General features: G+C 33.0%; 1 protein-coding gene and 2 long non-coding RNA genes across 3 annotated transcripts; 2 read left to right on the forward strand and 1 right to left on the reverse strand.

The window, feature by feature from the left end:
• Positions 1 to 3,755: 3,755 nt before the first annotated feature.
• On the forward strand, positions 3,756 to 7,270 carry LOC147927368 (uncharacterized). The gene is made up of 7 exons (XM_087487431.1): positions 3,756 to 4,613; positions 4,883 to 5,524; positions 5,631 to 5,792; positions 5,960 to 6,130; positions 6,235 to 6,341; positions 6,459 to 6,543; positions 6,624 to 7,270. The coding sequence occupies exons 1-7, from the start codon at positions 3,756 to 3,758 to the stop codon at positions 7,230 to 7,232; spliced, it is 2,634 nt and encodes an 877-aa protein (XP_087343557.1). The 3' UTR covers positions 7,233 to 7,270.
• Positions 7,271 to 8,743: 1,473 nt separating this feature from the next.
• LOC104747897 (uncharacterized) lies at positions 8,744 to 9,738 on the reverse strand. The gene is made up of 3 exons (XR_761265.3): positions 9,422 to 9,738; positions 9,252 to 9,334; positions 8,744 to 9,122 (listed from the first exon to the last, which is right to left on the reverse strand). It is a non-coding gene; the product is annotated as an uncharacterized LOC104747897 (long non-coding RNA).
• Positions 9,739 to 15,732: 5,994 nt separating this feature from the next.
• Positions 15,733 to 16,831, forward strand: LOC147927369 (uncharacterized). Its single transcript, XR_015581576.1, has 2 exons — positions 15,733 to 15,874; positions 16,437 to 16,831. It is a non-coding gene; the product is annotated as an uncharacterized LOC147927369 (long non-coding RNA).
• Positions 16,832 to 18,663: the final 1,832 nt, after the last annotated feature.

Here is an 18,663-nt window from a genome sequence, read left to right on the forward strand (position 1 = left end):
ATTCATTGATATTTATTAATGAAACTTATCCTTATGCATCAACACAGCTACGGTAATTATTTTGGTACGATAAGTTTTTTGGTTTTAGTTGGTATGATAGCTTCTTTTTGCCCAAAAAAAAGTTGCTATGATAGGTTCTATATTTATGCAATCTAATTATTTAAAATTGATAATTATCTTTCCAAAATTTTATTGTACATATTGGTTCTTATAAGTTTCGATATGAGATTTTAACAAATACTCTAAAATATGTTTTGTTTAGTTTGATTGTCGCAATTTAAATAACACATAAATAAATGAAAATTAACAAAAATGTGAATTTATAATTTAAAAATGATTTGATAAAATATATTAATAAACATTTTGATTTTTTTTTATATTGTGGATGGTTACACAAATCTACTATACAATTATGTTGATTATCAATCACTTTTTTTTTTATCAACAATTGATTATCAATCACTTAAAAAGTATATTCTTCATGATTAAAGTCCTTTGACAATACTCTTACATGTATTACCTTTGACACAATATACTGGTATCTTCATGTATCTGTAATAAAATGAAATTTAAAATATCAAATCTTAATTAAAGATATAATTTCATAAACATAAACAAAACAATGAGTTGTTGATTGGCGAGGATTCATCAACCATGATGTAAATGGGAACCCTCTTCAAGGATGAAAAATATTAGAATACTAAAAACATAATAAAAAACTAATAAGAGTAGTTCAAAATAGAAAATAAATGGTCACATATATTTTTTTGAGTTAAACATGAATTTTTGAACCCTGTAAAAATACAGTTAAACATAAAAAAGTTTCATAGTATTTAAAAAATAATTTTACAAAATAGAAAAGAAGTATGCATACTAAATACTTTTAAATTCAAACCACTGTTTATAAGTGATGATCTCTTTATTATTTCACCCGATAAAACAACCTTCAATATATCTTACATCATGATTAGGATCTACCATCGTTGGTAGCCATTTTAATATACAAAATTAGAGATTTCAAGTAGGATCGGGTACACTAAACTTTGGCTCTGATTGGTACAAGACTTTTAAGACTTTAAAAAAAAACTAAAGTTTTGACAGCCATTTATTTGCCAATCATACTTTTTTGACTTTAATTTTTTTAAAGCTTTGTAAGTCACTTGTTTTTTTTTCTTCCTTGTTTTCTCAAAATTTTTAAAGCGTCAAAAACAGGCTTTAAAATTAAAAAAATATAAAACTTTATTTTTTTTCCCCATTATATTTAAAAGCTCTCCAAAAGTTTATATATAAATTTTACATAAATTATTTTTACACGTTAATTATTCTTTTTTTTCTCCTTCTTTTAAGATCCATTTTAATAATTATTATTTTTATTTTCATTATCATCATTTTAATATACTTTAATAATAAAAGTAACAGCTTCAGTTTTAAAATTATTTGTTACCAATCAAATTTTAAGAGTTAAAGTTTCTACAGTCAAAGCATCTACAACCAAATTCTCTACAGCTAAAATTTTAAAGTTAAAGTCTTTACAGCCATAACTAACAGCCGTTACCAATCGGGGCCTTTGTCTAGGATGGTTATATTTATAGTGGAGGTCAGCGGTTCCATCAATAGGATAAATGCAATTGATACCACATATTTTCATAAAAAATTTAGTATTTTCGTTCCTATATTTACGATTTTTAAAATTGAAAATGTCTATGATTTAGGTGATGGTAATTAATGTTTTGTGCACATTTGGTAAGTAGATAATATATTTTTAAGATTTTGAATTTGATCCTAATTAGGGGTGTCAATCGGGCTGGCCCGGTCCGGCCCGGCCCGAAACCCGTAAAACCCGCATATGTTTGAGCCCGGCCCGGTCCAACCCGAAATATTTCCGAGCCTATGTTTCAAAGCCCGAGCCCGGCCCTAACAGGGCTACAGGGCTTCTCGGGCTTTTTCGGGCTTATCTTATCGATCAAAAATTCAAACTTATAAGCCTTAAAAAGCAGTGTTTAAAGGTGCACTATAAAACAAATCAATCAAAAATTTAATAACTCATCTATATTTACTACAACCAACTTAATTTAATAGAAAATGTTTAAAACTAAATAAAATTTCGATACTTTAACCAAATAAACCAATATATATAACTCATATAAAATATCATTAATAAAAATATTAAAGTATAAAATATGGTTATTGAGTATATATGAAAACTAGGATTATAATTTGAAACTTTATTTACAATAAATTATTAATCAAATATTGCAATCAAATAAAAATGTTAACAAAAAGGTACAAATATATTTGTTAAAGGGCTTTTCGGGCTGGTCCGAGCCCGGTCGGGCTAAGCCCGAAAAATCCTATAACCCAAACGGGCTGAGTCTGAATGGCCTGATTTTTTCTGGACATATATATTTAAACCTGAACCCCGTGTTTTTCAGGGCCGGGCCGGGCCAGCCCGCGGGCTTTGGCCCCAATTGACATGCCTAATCCTAATGACTCATATCCTAAACAATTCAAAATATGGTTAATATTTAAATTCATAATTGTTAAGATTTGGATTTGGAAAGTTTGAAATGTAATTATTGAAAAGATCTCACGTATGGTTAGTATTTGTTGATTGCATATCTTTATATCTGTTATAGTATGTGATAATTAATAGAGATTATGATTTTTCAAAGATTTCCGTAAACTGATTAAATTCATTTTTACAACAAAAAAAGATCTGTAGGAAATTTCTTTGTTTGGTTCTGATTGGATACGAAAATATCTGTTAATTGTACCTGTTTGGTTTCAAGAATTAAACATATTCTTATTCCTTATTTGAGTGGCATTTCATTATAATAATCTCTAACTCTACGTCTTTGTGTTAAAAATGATTCCCTTAGATAGTAGTAACGTGACATGTATCTACTTTCAGATTACTAGAAAGATGTATCCGTTCCTTAAATAATTTATCTCTGCATTAGTAAATTAGAATACGCTTTGTTTAAGTTTGACATAAATGGGCCGTATTGGGCCAGCTTTAAACCGCCTACAAGGGAAGATGCAGGAGCGTCCGATTAGAGTATCTAACGGATCAACGGTCGATCCAGCATTAATAATATTAACGCGTTTACTGTCAAGACTCTCAAGACACAACGGATTAATAATTGGGAATATGCAGTGGATAGCATATTTTTGAGACTTATTAAAGAAACTACCACAAGTGTCACTGTGGATGTCGCTTGGCCCGTAGTTAATTACCAAGCTGGCCTTCAGTAGATGACCTCTTTCTAGGGAACATATATTATAGGGGGATATAATTTTATTATTTAATAGGTTAAGAGAAGGGATAAGATAATAGAGGATAGACCGATTTAGGACCACATATTTACCCGTTCGTAACAGTAAATATATTTTGCTATTGGTAGAAGGTGTGTTTGCCCAAACATATCTTCTCACTGACCCTTCAGTTGTCTCGCCAAACAATTCGCAGAGAGTTCTAAGCGTTTGACATCCAGTATCAGCAAGTAGTAGGGTACAATTATTTTTCGTTGGGTTGGAGCTTCTCCTGTAAGATCTTCCCTACTCAGCCCCATCATTTTTTGGGAGTGTGTGGAACGCAAGCGGATCTCTGTCCCACTGTTTTGTCGTCTACTTTCAAATTCGTTAACCCAAAAAAAGACAGGTATAATCAAAATAATTATCCCTATTTCCCTTATACCTGTGTGTTAGTTTTGCAGTGGTAAATTTGACAAACATCTATTTGACCGATACAGTTCATGGAGAATTCAGTCATGCCGCTTCGGCTGTTCAAAGAAGGTGCAGAACCAAATGGTGAACGTGTCCAGTCGTATAGCGAATTAGCTTACCTTGAAGGGATAACCTCATCATTGTTACCTGAGGATTTGAATTTCTTGAGATCTTCTCAATTTGGCAAACTGCTTGAGATTGTCGACGGTTCGGCTTTCTCAGGTAAGCTTGTACACTTTCTGTTAACCCACCAGTTGGTTGTAAAGAAAAAAGCAGAGTTGTGGGTTGTATTTGCCGGTTCTCCTATTCGATTCTCTCTGTCTGAATTCCAAATGGTAACTGGCCTTAATTGTGAGAAACCTCCAAACGAGAAAGCTAGAAAGAGGAAACGGGTAGTCGGACCTGGTAGATATTGGTACAGTCTTTTTGAGCGGCCTGATGTTTCTGTAGAATGGGTAGTTTCCAGACTGAAGAAGCGTTTGGTACCCGACCGTGATACCAGAATAAGATACGCACTGCTCGCCATAATTGACGGCGTGTTGTGTCCAACCTCAGGAAAAGCGAAGATTTCCCCTGTTCATGTTGATATGGTAGCAGATATATCCAAGTTCCTGGAGCACCCATGGGGGACTAAATCTTTTCAAATGACCTTGGCCAGCATAAAGGCAAGGGGGCCCGAGAAGTTGAATAAAAAGTCAGTGTCTCTGCAAGGATTTCCACATGCTTTGCAAATGGTTCTCCTTCAATGTGTCCCCAATATAAGGGAATTACAGTTCCCTGAAATAGATGTGGACGAGTATTCTGATATTGAAGAGGAAGTCCCCGAACCGGAACATCTTTGGAATTTGAAGTTGGACATTGTTTGGAAAGTCGACGCAAAAGCTAAGGTGAGTTTAAATTTACTAGTGTTTTTCATATCTATATGTAACTGTTTCGAAATAAGTACATGTGTTTTAATGTAATAACATGTATTCTATAGTTGTCATCTTGTTTTTTTTTAGTGAATTTCGTTTTATTAAAAAAATATCATCACTAATGTTATATATATAGCACATACGTAGTCTTCTCTACCATATAAAACAACTCTTTTGTGATATTTACACTTAGGTGGTAAATGAGAATCCAACGGCAGTGTATTTTTTTCTTTTCTTTTCAGTGTAACGTCACCCCCATCCTCGCAGCGTCTGCACCAGGACAGCCGTCAAGTAGTAGTAGTTGGATGGAGGATGAGGAAGACAGCCATGTGGACAATATGGTGAAACTAATAAGCAATGGCCATAAATTTACCACTTCCATGTTTTCCGGTGGTTTACTTTCTGCTGAAGTTTCGGTTGAACAAAATGACAACAGTGATGTTGGTAGCACGCATGACTCAGACGCTGCAAATAATCTGAAAGCCGAGAAGAAGAGTTTTGCGTGTAAGAAGAGTCACAACGTTGAAGACACAAGTGAGCATATCGAGAAGGGGATTAAACAGTATGTTGACATGCGCGCACAGCTTTTGGAGAAACGGCTTTTGCAAGCAATCGAAGACGCGGAGGTGCGATTGCAAACTACCTTCGCCACAATTGAAAGTAGAGTTAACAAAAGGGATACTCAGTCAGTTCCTGGAAACATTGTCTCTACCAAAGATACGGAGGAACCCTCTGTTCGTAGAGGAGAGGAGAATTTAGGGCTGGCAAAAGACGCGTCAACTGGAATAGCAGACAATATCATTGGTTCTGTATTGGCTGCTGTCGATAAAACGGTTTCAGTAAAAGAGGAGCAGCCCGTAGAACGGTTGTGGCATAGCATACTGGTAAACACTGTTTGGTACACTTGGGAAACCACTTTAACCTAATCGAATTCTAGATGGGACCATCTTTTTATCGTCTGATTAACCCCTCAATATATTTATTTTGCAGAAAAGATGTGGAGGCACTGCAGTTGACAAACTTTGTGTTGCAGAACTCAAAGCTTCCCCCTCGTTACTTCCAAGTAAAAGGCGTAAAAGTCTTTCTGCAGACGCCGATGTTTCAACTGCAATGGAGGGCCAGGTGCAAAGCAAATCTGATGGGAAGCGACCGGTATTATTAAAAATTAAAGTATTTAGTGTTCTATTGACCTTATGGTTTTAACAGTTGATTATAGGGTTGTATCCTAATAGTATGAGCTTTTTAGTAAAGTTGTTAGAGCTCATGTATATATACAATGTTATGTTGTGGTTGATTTAATTATTGTTTCCCCATAGCAGATTTATTCCACAGATGTGTTACCTGAAGTAAAACTAAGTGGCGTTCAAAGTGAGACTGTCTCCTCTATTCGGAGTGCCACTTTTGCAGATGACCATGGAGATGTTCTTTGTGAGGATTTAAGTACGACTATAGGTGGTATGGGTAAGAAAATCAACGTCGCAAATCTCCCGGTAAGTGTGTCATTTTCGTGATGCAAGAACAGTGGATTGGGGACACATCGTGTCCCCTCGGCTTATTAAAGATGCAAATACCAATGCTTGTAATCGGTTGCCAGGCTGTAGATAGCGTGCATAGTATGTCAGACTCACCAACGATTGTGAGCAGAGTAGGATATGACGTTGAACAGATGCAGAAACTATGCCGTATTACTGCTTCGATGGGGTAACTGTAGGAAAAAGATAGTGGTCTACGCTTTGATTGGTTGTTGACCTTATGGTCACACTATGCAGTATTTTTCAAATATCTGATAGTGGTCTCTACTTGTGTTTGGTTTACTAGGGAGATTGATTTTGGTGTCGGACGTCAACTAAGCAGCAGGGAGGTACTTGATATTCTCGAGTTAAAGTCGCCACTCACACCGCCGGTAAGCACCCTAACTCAACATTCTAATGAACTATTTCCCTTTCCAGTATCTTGTATGAAAATGTATTGGTGTTTTTGTAGATTATGGACCTGTTATTAAATACGGTCCGGATTGGGTGGGAAGCAGTACCTCATGTTGGTGCACATGAGAGTGTTGCTTTTCTGGATGCAACATTTGTATCTGAATTACTGAAGCACTACACGAAATTTACCAAGTCAACTGATAAGGGCATGTATGCGTTTGATGAAGACATTTTAAGCTGCACCCCAACTGGGATTGAACGTGTTTACATGTCCTTCATGGCTGATAAACAGCATTGGGTGGGATTATGCGTGCATCTTTCAGACTGGCGTATATATGTTATTGATTGTTTTACTTCTTCGTCTCGGGAACAAAAGCTGAAGAGTGTTGTTAATCCTTTGGGGGAGATGTTGCCCTACTTGATTCGTTATGCGACTGGAAAGGGTGGGAAAAGAAGTGGTGTTTATAAACCCATGAGTGTGCAGAGACTGAATAATATCCCCCAAGCTTGTTTTGGTAGACACTCTGGTGTGATGTCTGCACTTTTGCTCCAAAGACACGCAGTTGGAGGTGTAGAAGCATGCAAGGATGTGAACATCAATGACGTCTTCGATGCTGCAAAGAAGTTCATCGTTACGGCTTACGAGCTCGCTAACACCTCTCCCTAAAAAGACGGCAATCTTGGAGATAATGTTGTCTTGCCTACGCGTCCTTGGTCCTTAAGTCGTTTGTATTTGCATGTGTCATTTTTCAAACGTCTGACATTTTTAGCATCTGTGTTTGTAGACCTTCTATTCCTCTCATAAAGTATTTAGTGCTACGATTGTTAAACTGATAACAGTAGTTCGAAGTATTTACAAGAAGCTATATTTAAGAAGTACATGTGTTTTTGATCTTTTATTTGAATACTCTGAATTTGTTTTCAGTGGTAATCATACATGGTTATCTGAAATAGTACTCGAGTAAGGCATTATAGCACTCCGCATAGTTATCCTGTACATGTACTGATAATCGACCATGGCATTGACCTATTGTTGTTTTCACTTGCACCCTGATATATATATGTATAGCATTACAATTCTATATTTTTAGGAAAAGCATATAGTCCGAAATGACCTATTTTATAAAACATATTATGTTGCAGTACATTTATGTAGCAAAGCTACATTACGCGGAACATAAGTTATAGATATTATTACACATTCAGCAGAAGGTTTCATTTAAAACGAGTAAAGGGAGTCTTAATTTTCCCCTATTTAGCGAACCACCTCCAAATCTTCACCTACTTTCAAGATTGCAGTAGGCGCTGCTGGATAATAAACCAGTCTAACATCATTTGCAGAACTCTTTGGAACACCAGTGTATGTAGCATTCCTCACACCTGTTGTGGATATTATGGACATCCGAACAGTCAGGGACGGGTCCATTCCATGAGCGGGCGTAAGCAGTTCCATCCTTTACTCCCATGCGTTCCACTGACGCCAAAACAAAGTCACCCATAGCTAAAACATCTCCCCATGGGTAGCTGAACAATACATCCGTGAAGAACTCTCCTAGCTCTTTCTCTCCAGAACAGATTGCCAGCATCGCCATTACAAAAGTTGCCTCTGGGACAAGGTTAACAGCTTTGAATATTTGTTTCTTGGCCAAACAAATATCCTTCTCCCAAACAGCATACCTCAGCCCTTCCAAGTAGTGCGCCTCTGGTTTATTAGCCGCCAAAGCTGCTTCAAACGTTTTCCGGAACATCCCTTTTTTGGACATCAGCGATGGATGTTCTAGGTACTCCTTCATTAGACCAGTCCACATTATTTGTATTGAAATTTTGTATGTGTTTGGTTGTTTTGGTGGTGTTGTAGGTTTGATTACAACTGATCCACCATTGTTTATATATTGGAGGTCACATTTATTGTCAAATGTGGTTGGTTGGTGTGCTGGTAGAGAAGTGGCTGTCTTAAATTTTACCAGCCACCAAACGAAACCCAAACCTATGATTACACTAACTCGTTTAACAGATTAACTAAACATTGGCATTTTGTAAAACAACATCTAACCTGAAATGATATTTGCCAAATTTCCTAAACCCTAAATCCAATATTTGGTCCCAATATAATTGATTGAAGTCAAGGCTTCCTACTTCAGGGAGTGGCTGAACTCACGTTTAGTTGATATGAAGCTATTTCTCCTGGTTTTAATTACATGATATCTAAATTTTATAAAACATAAGCAGTAGTACATAAAACCATCCCGTTTCATAATGTAGCATTGATTTTACACAGAAAACAAATTCCAAATAGCACTAGTACGACCACAAAAAACATTGGGGGCAGATTGCAATATTTACAACAAAAGGCCACATACGGCTTGTGCGAAGCACTACGGCTACTACTTGAGTGCATTTAGTCCTCTGCTTCTGTCGCCACACTAGAAGCAATGACTCTATGCTACTTTGTACATGGAATCAAGTAGCGTCCATTTCTTTAAACTCCATCGACGATGGACTTCCCCTTCATAGCTTAATACTCTGTACAAACCAGGCAACGGGATGGTAGGATGCCCTGGTAATAGAGACTTGTTTAATTTCAGTAACTAAAGTGAACAATGCGTATATTTAAGAAAGTTGTATGTCATTAAGAGTCTGCCTAATTGACTAATAAGGACAATCAAATACGAAAGAAGTTGCTAACCTTTATATAGGCATTTTGCACGTTGCCCTATTATGGCCTGTGCCGGTGCAACGTGAACAGCGTGTCACAACTCTTTCTCTAACCTGTGATTTAAAAGACAATGCAGGATTCATAAAGGATTGACAAGAACGGTGTAAAAGGAAAACATCATGCGTGTAAAAATGGTTTACCGGGAACTCTCCACGAGATGGGATGCGTTTCTTCTTTGGGCGCCCAGGAGGCCTGCGAGTTATGGGTGGAAATAACATCAAGGAGCCTACAGCATCTGGAAGTGTTCCAGCTTCTCGCACATCAGGGACGGGTTTAATAGAGTTTTGGTAGGACATCCGCCAATGGTTTACCGAGTACACTGGCGCCGTAATCCCATGGATGGGGAGCCCTTCTGCAACAGCTGCAGATATTGCGTGAGGGCAAGGTAGTCGCAATAAATCAAATGCCTGCAGGAACACGTTCTGTCTACAAGTTTGACATAATGGGAAACCTCCCCGGTCCCGATAACCTCATACTCAAACTTATCAACACGCTTAACCCCAAACCTGACAGACTTTTCAAAGTTCTGGTGGATCACTTCTCTCAGCTTTGGTGGGATTTCAGAGATTTCAGACCTACCAGCTTCACGCCGCATTGCAAACCAACTACATTTTTTTATTAAATCGTTTATTATTATCTATATATACATTTTTGAAGTACATTTTGGGTTCTACCCTTTTATTTATACTTATTTAAATTGTTATTTTGCAAAATTGATCCCTAAACAATTCAAAAAACTCAATTAGCAAAATCAAAGAAATCTACCAAAAACGTAATATTTTATTGCCTGTAGATCAACAACATATCTATAAATTTACTATAATCTCTTAAATTTTTAATGTTTGAACCGATTTTCCATAACAAAATAATTCACAATCTCTACATAATAAGCTATTAATTAGCATTAATATTCAAAAAAGATTTTCAAGATCTCAAACTTGCTCAGCAAGATTTTCTCGCTTTTTATATTCAGATTTGATCATTTGAACCAAGTCCATTTCGGGTTGGTCATATCAGCATTTGCTTTTATGATAAAGATGTTAATCTAGCAAAAAAAAAACAATTGCTTTGGTGAGCCTTTCAATAGCTTATGTTTCTAGATAACAACGAAAGAGAATGACTTTTGAGTTTATTTTCATTTACTAATTTGTTTTTTTACTTCTGTGCAGGATTATTTGATTTCCTCAGTTAAAAATTTCAATTTGACAACATGACGTCCGACCTATCTATAAACAAAGGCAGATGATTTTTACCAGGTATATCGTACTAAAGCCTTTGTTGGTTATTTTTACAGGTATAATTTATATATATTCATTACTTAAAGATTTCAGTTTTAGGTATAATTTGTATATATTCATTACTTAAAGATTTCAGTTTTTTAACACTAAAAATCCTTTTTTGAATGAGTAAGTTGCTATATTTCATGTGATTCGATGAGGTATATGTGATAAATAATATTTTCAATTTGAAATATCTATTGACTCTCCAAAATCTCTAACCGTGTCTTTGCAGCTCTCCAAACATTGCGTTCATCGGTAAGCCGATGATAAGGAAAATACAAGAATTTTCTAACAAAAATGAAACAACAATATCTTCGTCATATTTGTTTAAAATTTTAAATCTTCTACAATCAAATCAATCTTAATTTTTGTTTACCAAAACTGCTTACTAAATATGTAGGAAATATACTTATTTAAATTTCCTGTTTTTTAATTATAAAACTATTGTATATACTATAGTTTATTTATGTATTTATTTCCATCAAATACCTAAATCGTGCGATTAGAATATTAACTAAATATTTGACAAAAAAAGAATATTAACTAAATTTTTATCATTTATTTTACCTCTCAACAATATGTATCCGAATATAAGAAATCGGATCTGCAAACAAGTAAATGCCATAAATTTCGCTTTAATTGTTATACATATATTTGAAAGAAAAAAATTATAGAAACTAATTAACTCTGCTTTACTTCCTAGTAAGAAAATAAATATGCGGCTTCACTATGATGGGCCTTAACCTATCCGTGTTTGTTAGTTTTAAATATGTTTATTTTTTCTGCTCATGTTTATAAAATGAGACAAAGAAAGACCAAAAAAAAATCTAGAATTCTTAACTTCGAATCAAGGGAAACTAATAATTAAATAGTGATTTGAAAGTTTGTATCCGGATTATATTGGTTCTTTAGACGAACTATATAACTATACCATATATAAGAAAAATTTAAACTTTAAAATGTTATGAAAATCAAACTTTAAAATTTTTTAAAAATATTACAGGACAATATTAAATGGTGAAACAAGTTCAGATCACTATTAATAATTTGAAACTAGCTAATGACCCGCGTTGTTACCGCGGAGAATTTTTTATTTATTTTGTTATTTGTTAATATGTTTATGTTGTATCATTCATTTACATATTATATAATATAGTACTAAATGGTGAGTTTTGTTTCATAGTAAATTACTAATAGGTAGGCCTGGAAACTACTACCGATATCCGTATTCGACCCGTTTTTTGGTTTGTATCCGCTCCATGAAAAGGTACCCATAGCTTTAGGATTGAGTGAAAGATATAATAATTATATTATCCGTGAATAATGATCGAGTATCAGATATTAATTTAGTTTTTGAGTGTCTCGTTACCCGTCTCATTACTCGTTTTATTACCCGACTCATAAATACACGTTAATATTTTGTAGAATAATGTTACCAGTGAAGGAAATATTTATGTAAATTTAGATTTGTTTGTTACAAAATAATAGTAGAAAAATTATTAATTCTATACATTTTATAAAATCATAGTATATTTTATTTTGCTTAAGGTCATATTCTGATTTTGACCCGTAGTTGGTACTACTATTTTGGTTTGGTGCAATATCAAATTCGTTAATTATACATTTGGTAAAGCTAAAAAAACCCAACAAAACATGTATTGACCCGTGATTTGGTATTACAAATTAATATGATCGTGTTTAGAGATCTTAATATGCCAAATTTACAAATTGAAGTTATTGCCTTATTGCTCTAACATGTTATATATTAATTTTATAGGTGAAAAATACAATTAGGTTATGTATATTATCAACATTATACACTTATTAGTATTGTTTATATAGTGAATATTATGTATAAACAATTAATTTTTTGACAATTAAATTGTTTGTTATTATTTCCTAAGATTTATGAAACAATAAATAAAGTTTTAATATTTTGTAAACAAATCTAAACTTTTTTTTGTTTATTAGAATAATTAAAATATAATAGCATTTTCGTAATATGTCACATCGGAACTGGTTAAATTTTTAACAACATAGCTTAAATAAGTATATATATATATATTTTAAAAATAGAAACAATGTTGTATCTTAATTTTAATATATATTTGTTATTATTAAATGATTTAGATATGTAAGTATTTAATCTTAGTTTTATAAATAAATTTAAGTTTTATATTTTTCTAAATAGTTTGTTATTGTTTCCTAAAATTTCTGAAACAAGAAATAGAATCTGTTTAATTATTTTATTACATAATTTCGAAATTATTTTATTATTATTTTTATTAAATAATTCCGAAATTATTTTATTAATAATTTCTTGTAAACTAATAAATTAATAATTGCTATTTTTTAGGTAATCATTTTCTGGTTACAACAAATTAATATTAAGATTTTGTTATTATATTTTGTATTAAAAATACAATGGCATTTTATGTAATATCTTACCTAAAGTAAGGTTATTTGTTTATAGAGTTGCTTAAATAATATAATAGAGATATCATTAACTCAGTGTTACAATACATATAATTCATCATTTCATAAATTTGTTAACACCATCGGTATTAGAATATAAGACATATCTAATTGAGTTGATTAAATTACGATCATGTAAAAAATAAACTGTTTTAGCGGTATACCGCGGGTTAAACCTACAATTAACAGTCATACAATCTTAGGGGGGTTATTGGATCTTTGATTTTAATGGATTTAGAAATCCATGTTAAATCATGTGTTATTCAATCATTCATTTTAAAATCTTTATTAAAATTCTGTGTTATTGGATCTATGAATTCTAAATCCTAATTAAAATCACCCCTTATTCATTATTAAAGATTTGAGTATGGATTTGATTTCATATTGGATTTGGATGGATTTGAAAATATGTTTTACTTATAAATATAGAGATTGAAATCCTTGGTCTCCACCTAGTTATTTGGGTGGATTTGGAAAAAAAATCACAATACGTAATAATGAAAGAAAGAATGACATGATAATAATAAAAAGCATAAAGAGTGTTTTCATGCACAAACATAACAATACGTATCGGACATGATAAATTATGAAGCACCTAATAAAAAATCAAGGGGTTCGAAGACAAAAAATCATGAAGCACCTAATAAAAATAATTCAACTTATAAACAGAAAGCAGAAAGGATGATCCCCTAATAATATTTAGCACTCCATCACGTTACGCTAAATCCAACCATAACGCTCATCAGTGGACATGCTAACAAAGACTTCTTTCATTCCTAATTGGTGAATCACTTTGACTGCATCGTAACGAACGTTTTCTTCCAAATTAGGAACTTCTTTGATAGCTTCCCATACATTATTTCTTTTCTTCTCGACCTCTCTTTGTTCAGCTTCTCTTTGTTGTCTTGTTTCTCTTTCTTGTATTAGATCGAAGAGTTTATGAGTTACTGTTGTCAATGAATTCATCTCAGCATGGACATCTGTTGAACCTTCAGATTGACTTGATGGTTCACTTACATTGTTAGTATTGCTTCTATGCTTCCTTCTTAAAGGTAGTTTGTCTAGAGTGCCCCTTGCATTGCTGCATACAAAAGACAAAGGTGTTTTATAATTTTCTGCGAAAGTTTACATAATTTTCTGTGAAAGTTTTGTCGAACGGATATTTTTCCAGAAGAAATCGAGAGTGCAGAAGAAGTTGTCGAAGAAATTAATGACGATGATAATGCTGAAGTACTTACAACCCAAGAACAACAAAGAGAATATGCCAATGAGTGGAGAGAGACAATAGCATCAAACATGTGGACTGATTCACTTGAGAATACTACATAAGAGATTATTTTTATAAGTTCTATTTCTTTTATAATTTTTGAATTCTATTCTCTAGGATTTTCAAATCCACTTTCTTTGACTTTCAAATCCACATTATTTGATTTTCAAATCCATATTATTTGATTTTAAAATCCATGGATTCCATATGGATTTCCAAATCTTATAAGGATTTCAAATCCATTAAAATCAAGGATCCAATAACCCCCCCCCTTAAGCACTAAACAAAATTAAAAATTAATAAACAAATCTATATTAACATTTTTGAAGTACATTTTGGTTTATGCCCTTTAAGTTTTACTTATTATTTTTTATTTTTTACAACATTAACTCCTAAAACAATTCCATAAATAACATTGCAGAGAAACTCAAATACTAAACTTTCTTAAATTGACCAACATTTGTTACATTTATTGCCATAAAATCTTAACAACAACTCTACCCATTAAAATTTTAATCCATTAAATCTCCAAAACTATTTTTATGGATGCTAAAATCTCTCAAATTTAAATGATATACAATAGATTTTCCATAACAAAAGTTTACAATCTCCATAATTATATTAACATTAATAAAATTCCTAAACCAAAAATTCAATTATAAAATATTACCTTAAATATGCTGGAAACCCCCATATAATTTGGTTTATTTTTTATTTTTTTGAGGAATTACCAAAAAATTAAAATTCTATTAATTATCATAAACTATATATATTGACATGGAAAAATTATAAACTATAAAAATATGCTAATTTGGTAAAACAATTAACATAATTAAACTTGATAAAAAAACATATTTTGATTATTATTTTTTACGCAAAAACTTATTTTGATTTTGGTGAGACGGGTTGACATTAATCTCATATAGGAAGGTAAGTGGAATTGTTTTTTTTTAAACACTTTTAGATGTGTACCAGGAGATAAATGTATTACTAGACTATACATATATTACACAGGTTAAAACTTTGAAAACACTACAAAAATCCTATACTTTGAATAATATCAAATACCTGTAAAATTTTTTATTTTTAAAATTAATAAAACAATAATAAAATAACAAATAAATACAATATAAATTTTAAATTTTTAAAATTAAAAATATTGTCACCGCGAATTAAATCCTAATTTTTTCTGTTGACCTAATATCACTTTCAAAAAACAACAAAATAGTTTTGATATTCTCGGTAAATTTTTTTTTAATTGATCCAGAAATATAGGGAAATAATTTATCTTAATACTCAAATAAATTGTCTAAGAATTTTCAAATTCCTTAAAAACTCTCAACACCATTACGGCATTATCGCCTTAAATTTTTTAAAGAGAGCCTAATATTTTCAATAACCGCTTTAATTTTTGCCAAAATTTCCCCAACTCATTGGGAACCCCTAAAAATATGTCAAAGCTATTTAACATCTCCCTCTACCTCTCAAAATCGTTCTCTACGGCAGTTTTTTCTTTTTCTTTCTAGAGCGATTAATTGGTTTGTCTTTTAATCCAGAGATCTCATTCCAAGGTAACTATTTCTACAAAATTCTGAATTTTTATTATGTTAATATAGATGTTAAACTACTAATCTCTGGTTTGTCTCTGTTAGTCGTTTAAAAATTAAGGTCAAAGTAATACTTTCTTAACTTCATACTGTTCTAAGATTTTATTAAGATCAAATATCTGTGATTAATTTATTTATAGTATAACCTCAATTTTATCTCTATATACTATTTTTTACTCGGTCGTGAATTATGTTTTTGGACTACATGTGAATTACGTACGTGTGGTGTATCGAGGTTTGCTGTGAACTACGTGTGGTGTATAAAGGTTTGTTGTGAATTACATGTGTGGTGTGGTTTAGTTTAGTGTGAACTGCGTGTGTGTGGGGTGTGGGATTGGTTTGGTGTGAATTACTGTACATGCTTGTGGATTAGAGTTTACTTTAAAAATCAAACAAATATTTCTTGTTTTCTTATACTTGTAAGGAAGAACAATAGGTTTTACATTAATTGGTGTTTCTTGTGAGGTAGTCTTAATTAGTCATCTTATAGTGTATGTGCTCATGTATATGCTCTTTATTTATGTAGATTACTGGAATATCTAAACAAGTCCATGTATTTGGACATGAAGCGTTTCGTGAGGGTGCTTCTTCGAGTGCACCACAAGCTTCTGAAGAAATAGAGACATTGACATATCGGCTACAAGAGATGGAAACTAATCTGAATAAAAGCTTCGAAAGAAAATCAAATATATTTAGAAAAAGGTTTAAAACTATGGAAAAACTTGTTTAGTCCTTTGCAAGTTAAAATCCCTAGATTTAACTCTTCCACCTTATTTAACTATTATGTTTTCTATTTATGCTTGCTATTGTTTAATTTGTATTTCCCTCAAGTTGTGTTTCTCGATTAACTTTGTGTTTTGCGTCTTAGTTTGTTATGTAAATATTAAGCTTTGCTAGTTATTTTAAAATTTAATATTTTTATTCTATAATTATATTTTTATGAAATGGTGACTGCAAGTACTAAAAAAATTGTATCTATTTTTTTGTGGGTCTTCACGTTATTTTACGAATTCGGTATTAAAAAAAGTCACAAATGAAAATCAACTTGTGACCATATGACTAATCGAGTCGCTAACTGTGTTGGATTTGTAATCTTATTGTGGTCACAAAATGTAACAGATCAGTGACTCATATATGGTAATAATTTGTGACAAGTATATGACAATTTTTATGTCACATTTTGTGGCATAATTGTGACGGTAATGTTTGTCACAGATTGTGTCATTTTGGTGACTATTTGTATGTCGTCACAATATGTGACAAATTGTTGCCATTTAAAAAAGTTACAAAAAATTGTGACTATTTTGAGACCTACATAGATTTGTGACCATTTTATTGTGACTATTTTGAGACTTACATAGATTTGTGACCATTTTATTGTGACATTGTGAAAATCATATCATTCTCCTCACAATGAAAAGTTTGCGACAAAATATTTATATATTATGATTGTTATAATGGTAACAATATTCACTTTTTATTGTAGTGAAGAAGATTCGAGGAACCACCCCTGCTGCTGCTACGAATGATATGAACTTGGTTCACTCTACTCCTAAGCAGGTGGAGCTTTGTTTGCAGAGGACTGAGCTCGCTAACGAAACTGAGAGATGGTATTCAAAGCCTACGAATCCTGATCGGTTTGTCTTTTTTTTTTTTTTTTTTTTTACTCTCTAGTATGCATCTTTTGAGTCTTTTTATATATTGTGCATATTAGCTTGTGGAACTAATCCTAGGTAACTCGTTGCCGTATTTTTTTCTTTATGACTACAACCTGTGTGGTTCTCTTAATGTTCTCCTTGTCCCATATACAGTATGGAATGACTGGAATCGGTAAGATTTGTTCAGAAGACTTTTTGAAGTTTTCTTGTGAAAATAATTTGGAAAACTTATGACTTAGGAGACCTTTTCTCATGGCCGCTTGGAGAATCCCTGGTGTTGCTCCTTTCGCCTTCTGCCTTTTCTTCGCTAAGTTGGTCTCAACAACACTTTCCTCTACTGGCTTCCTTTCTATGTCAGCCACAACAGTATGTTTTCTCATCATCTCTCCTTCCTTTGACCCTCTAAAGTTGTAGCCTTGATATAATAGGGTATTGACTGAATTACGTGATGCAGTGATCGGAGGAGAGTACCTGACTGTCCGAGGAGACATCAGGAAACCTGTCGACACTCTTCGATGTTGGAGGCGTGGTTGGATGAGTCTTAGCCGCCGGATACATCTCTGATCAACTGGACGGAAGAGCCATCACAGCAGCAGGATTCATCTACTTGTCTTCGGACATATCTCAATGACCATCAATGTCATCCTCATGTTCACATCACGAGTCTTTGTCAATGAACCATTCGCTCTCATCACAACAGCTGATCTCGGAACACACAAATCTCTAAAAGGCAATTCAAGGGCTTTGGCTACAGTCACAGCTATCATAGACGGCACAGGATCCGTAGGTGCTCCGACTGGACCGGTACTCACTGGTTACATCTCTGCTATTAGCTGGGACGCAGTGTTTTACATGTTGATGACTGCAGCTTTCATCTCTGGATTGCTTCTCACTAAACTAATCATAGCACAAGTCAAAGCTATATTGTTTGGATCAGAAGATGAAGTAGCTTCATCATCATCATCACCATCACCAGCAAGCAGAGCTCCCATTGATCTCCTCATTTAAAACTTTTAACAATTTCACTAGAGAGAGACATTTTTTTAATCTTTTAAAGTTCGTTCCTTTTTTTTTTTTTACCAGCTCTGTTCTGTT

This window comes from Camelina sativa, chromosome 15, assembly GCF_030686135.1.
Source record: "Camelina sativa cultivar CO46 ecotype springtype chromosome 15, ASM3068613v1".
NCBI lineage: Eukaryota > Viridiplantae > Streptophyta > Magnoliopsida > Brassicales > Brassicaceae > Camelina > Camelina sativa.

Excerpts from the sequence above, each read along its gene's own strand:
- LOC147927368 (XM_087487431.1), top strand. The coding sequence starts at position 3,756 with ATGGAGAATTCAGTCATGCCGCTTCGGCTGTTCAAAGAAGGTGCAGAA. Across the intron at positions 5,525-5,630 it reads GGTTGTGGCATAGCATACTG|AAAAGATGTGGAGGCACTGC; the intron begins GTAAACACTGTT and ends TTTATTTTGCAG. Across the intron at positions 6,544-6,623 it reads AGTCGCCACTCACACCGCCG|ATTATGGACCTGTTATTAAA; the intron begins GTAAGCACCCTA and ends GTGTTTTTGTAG.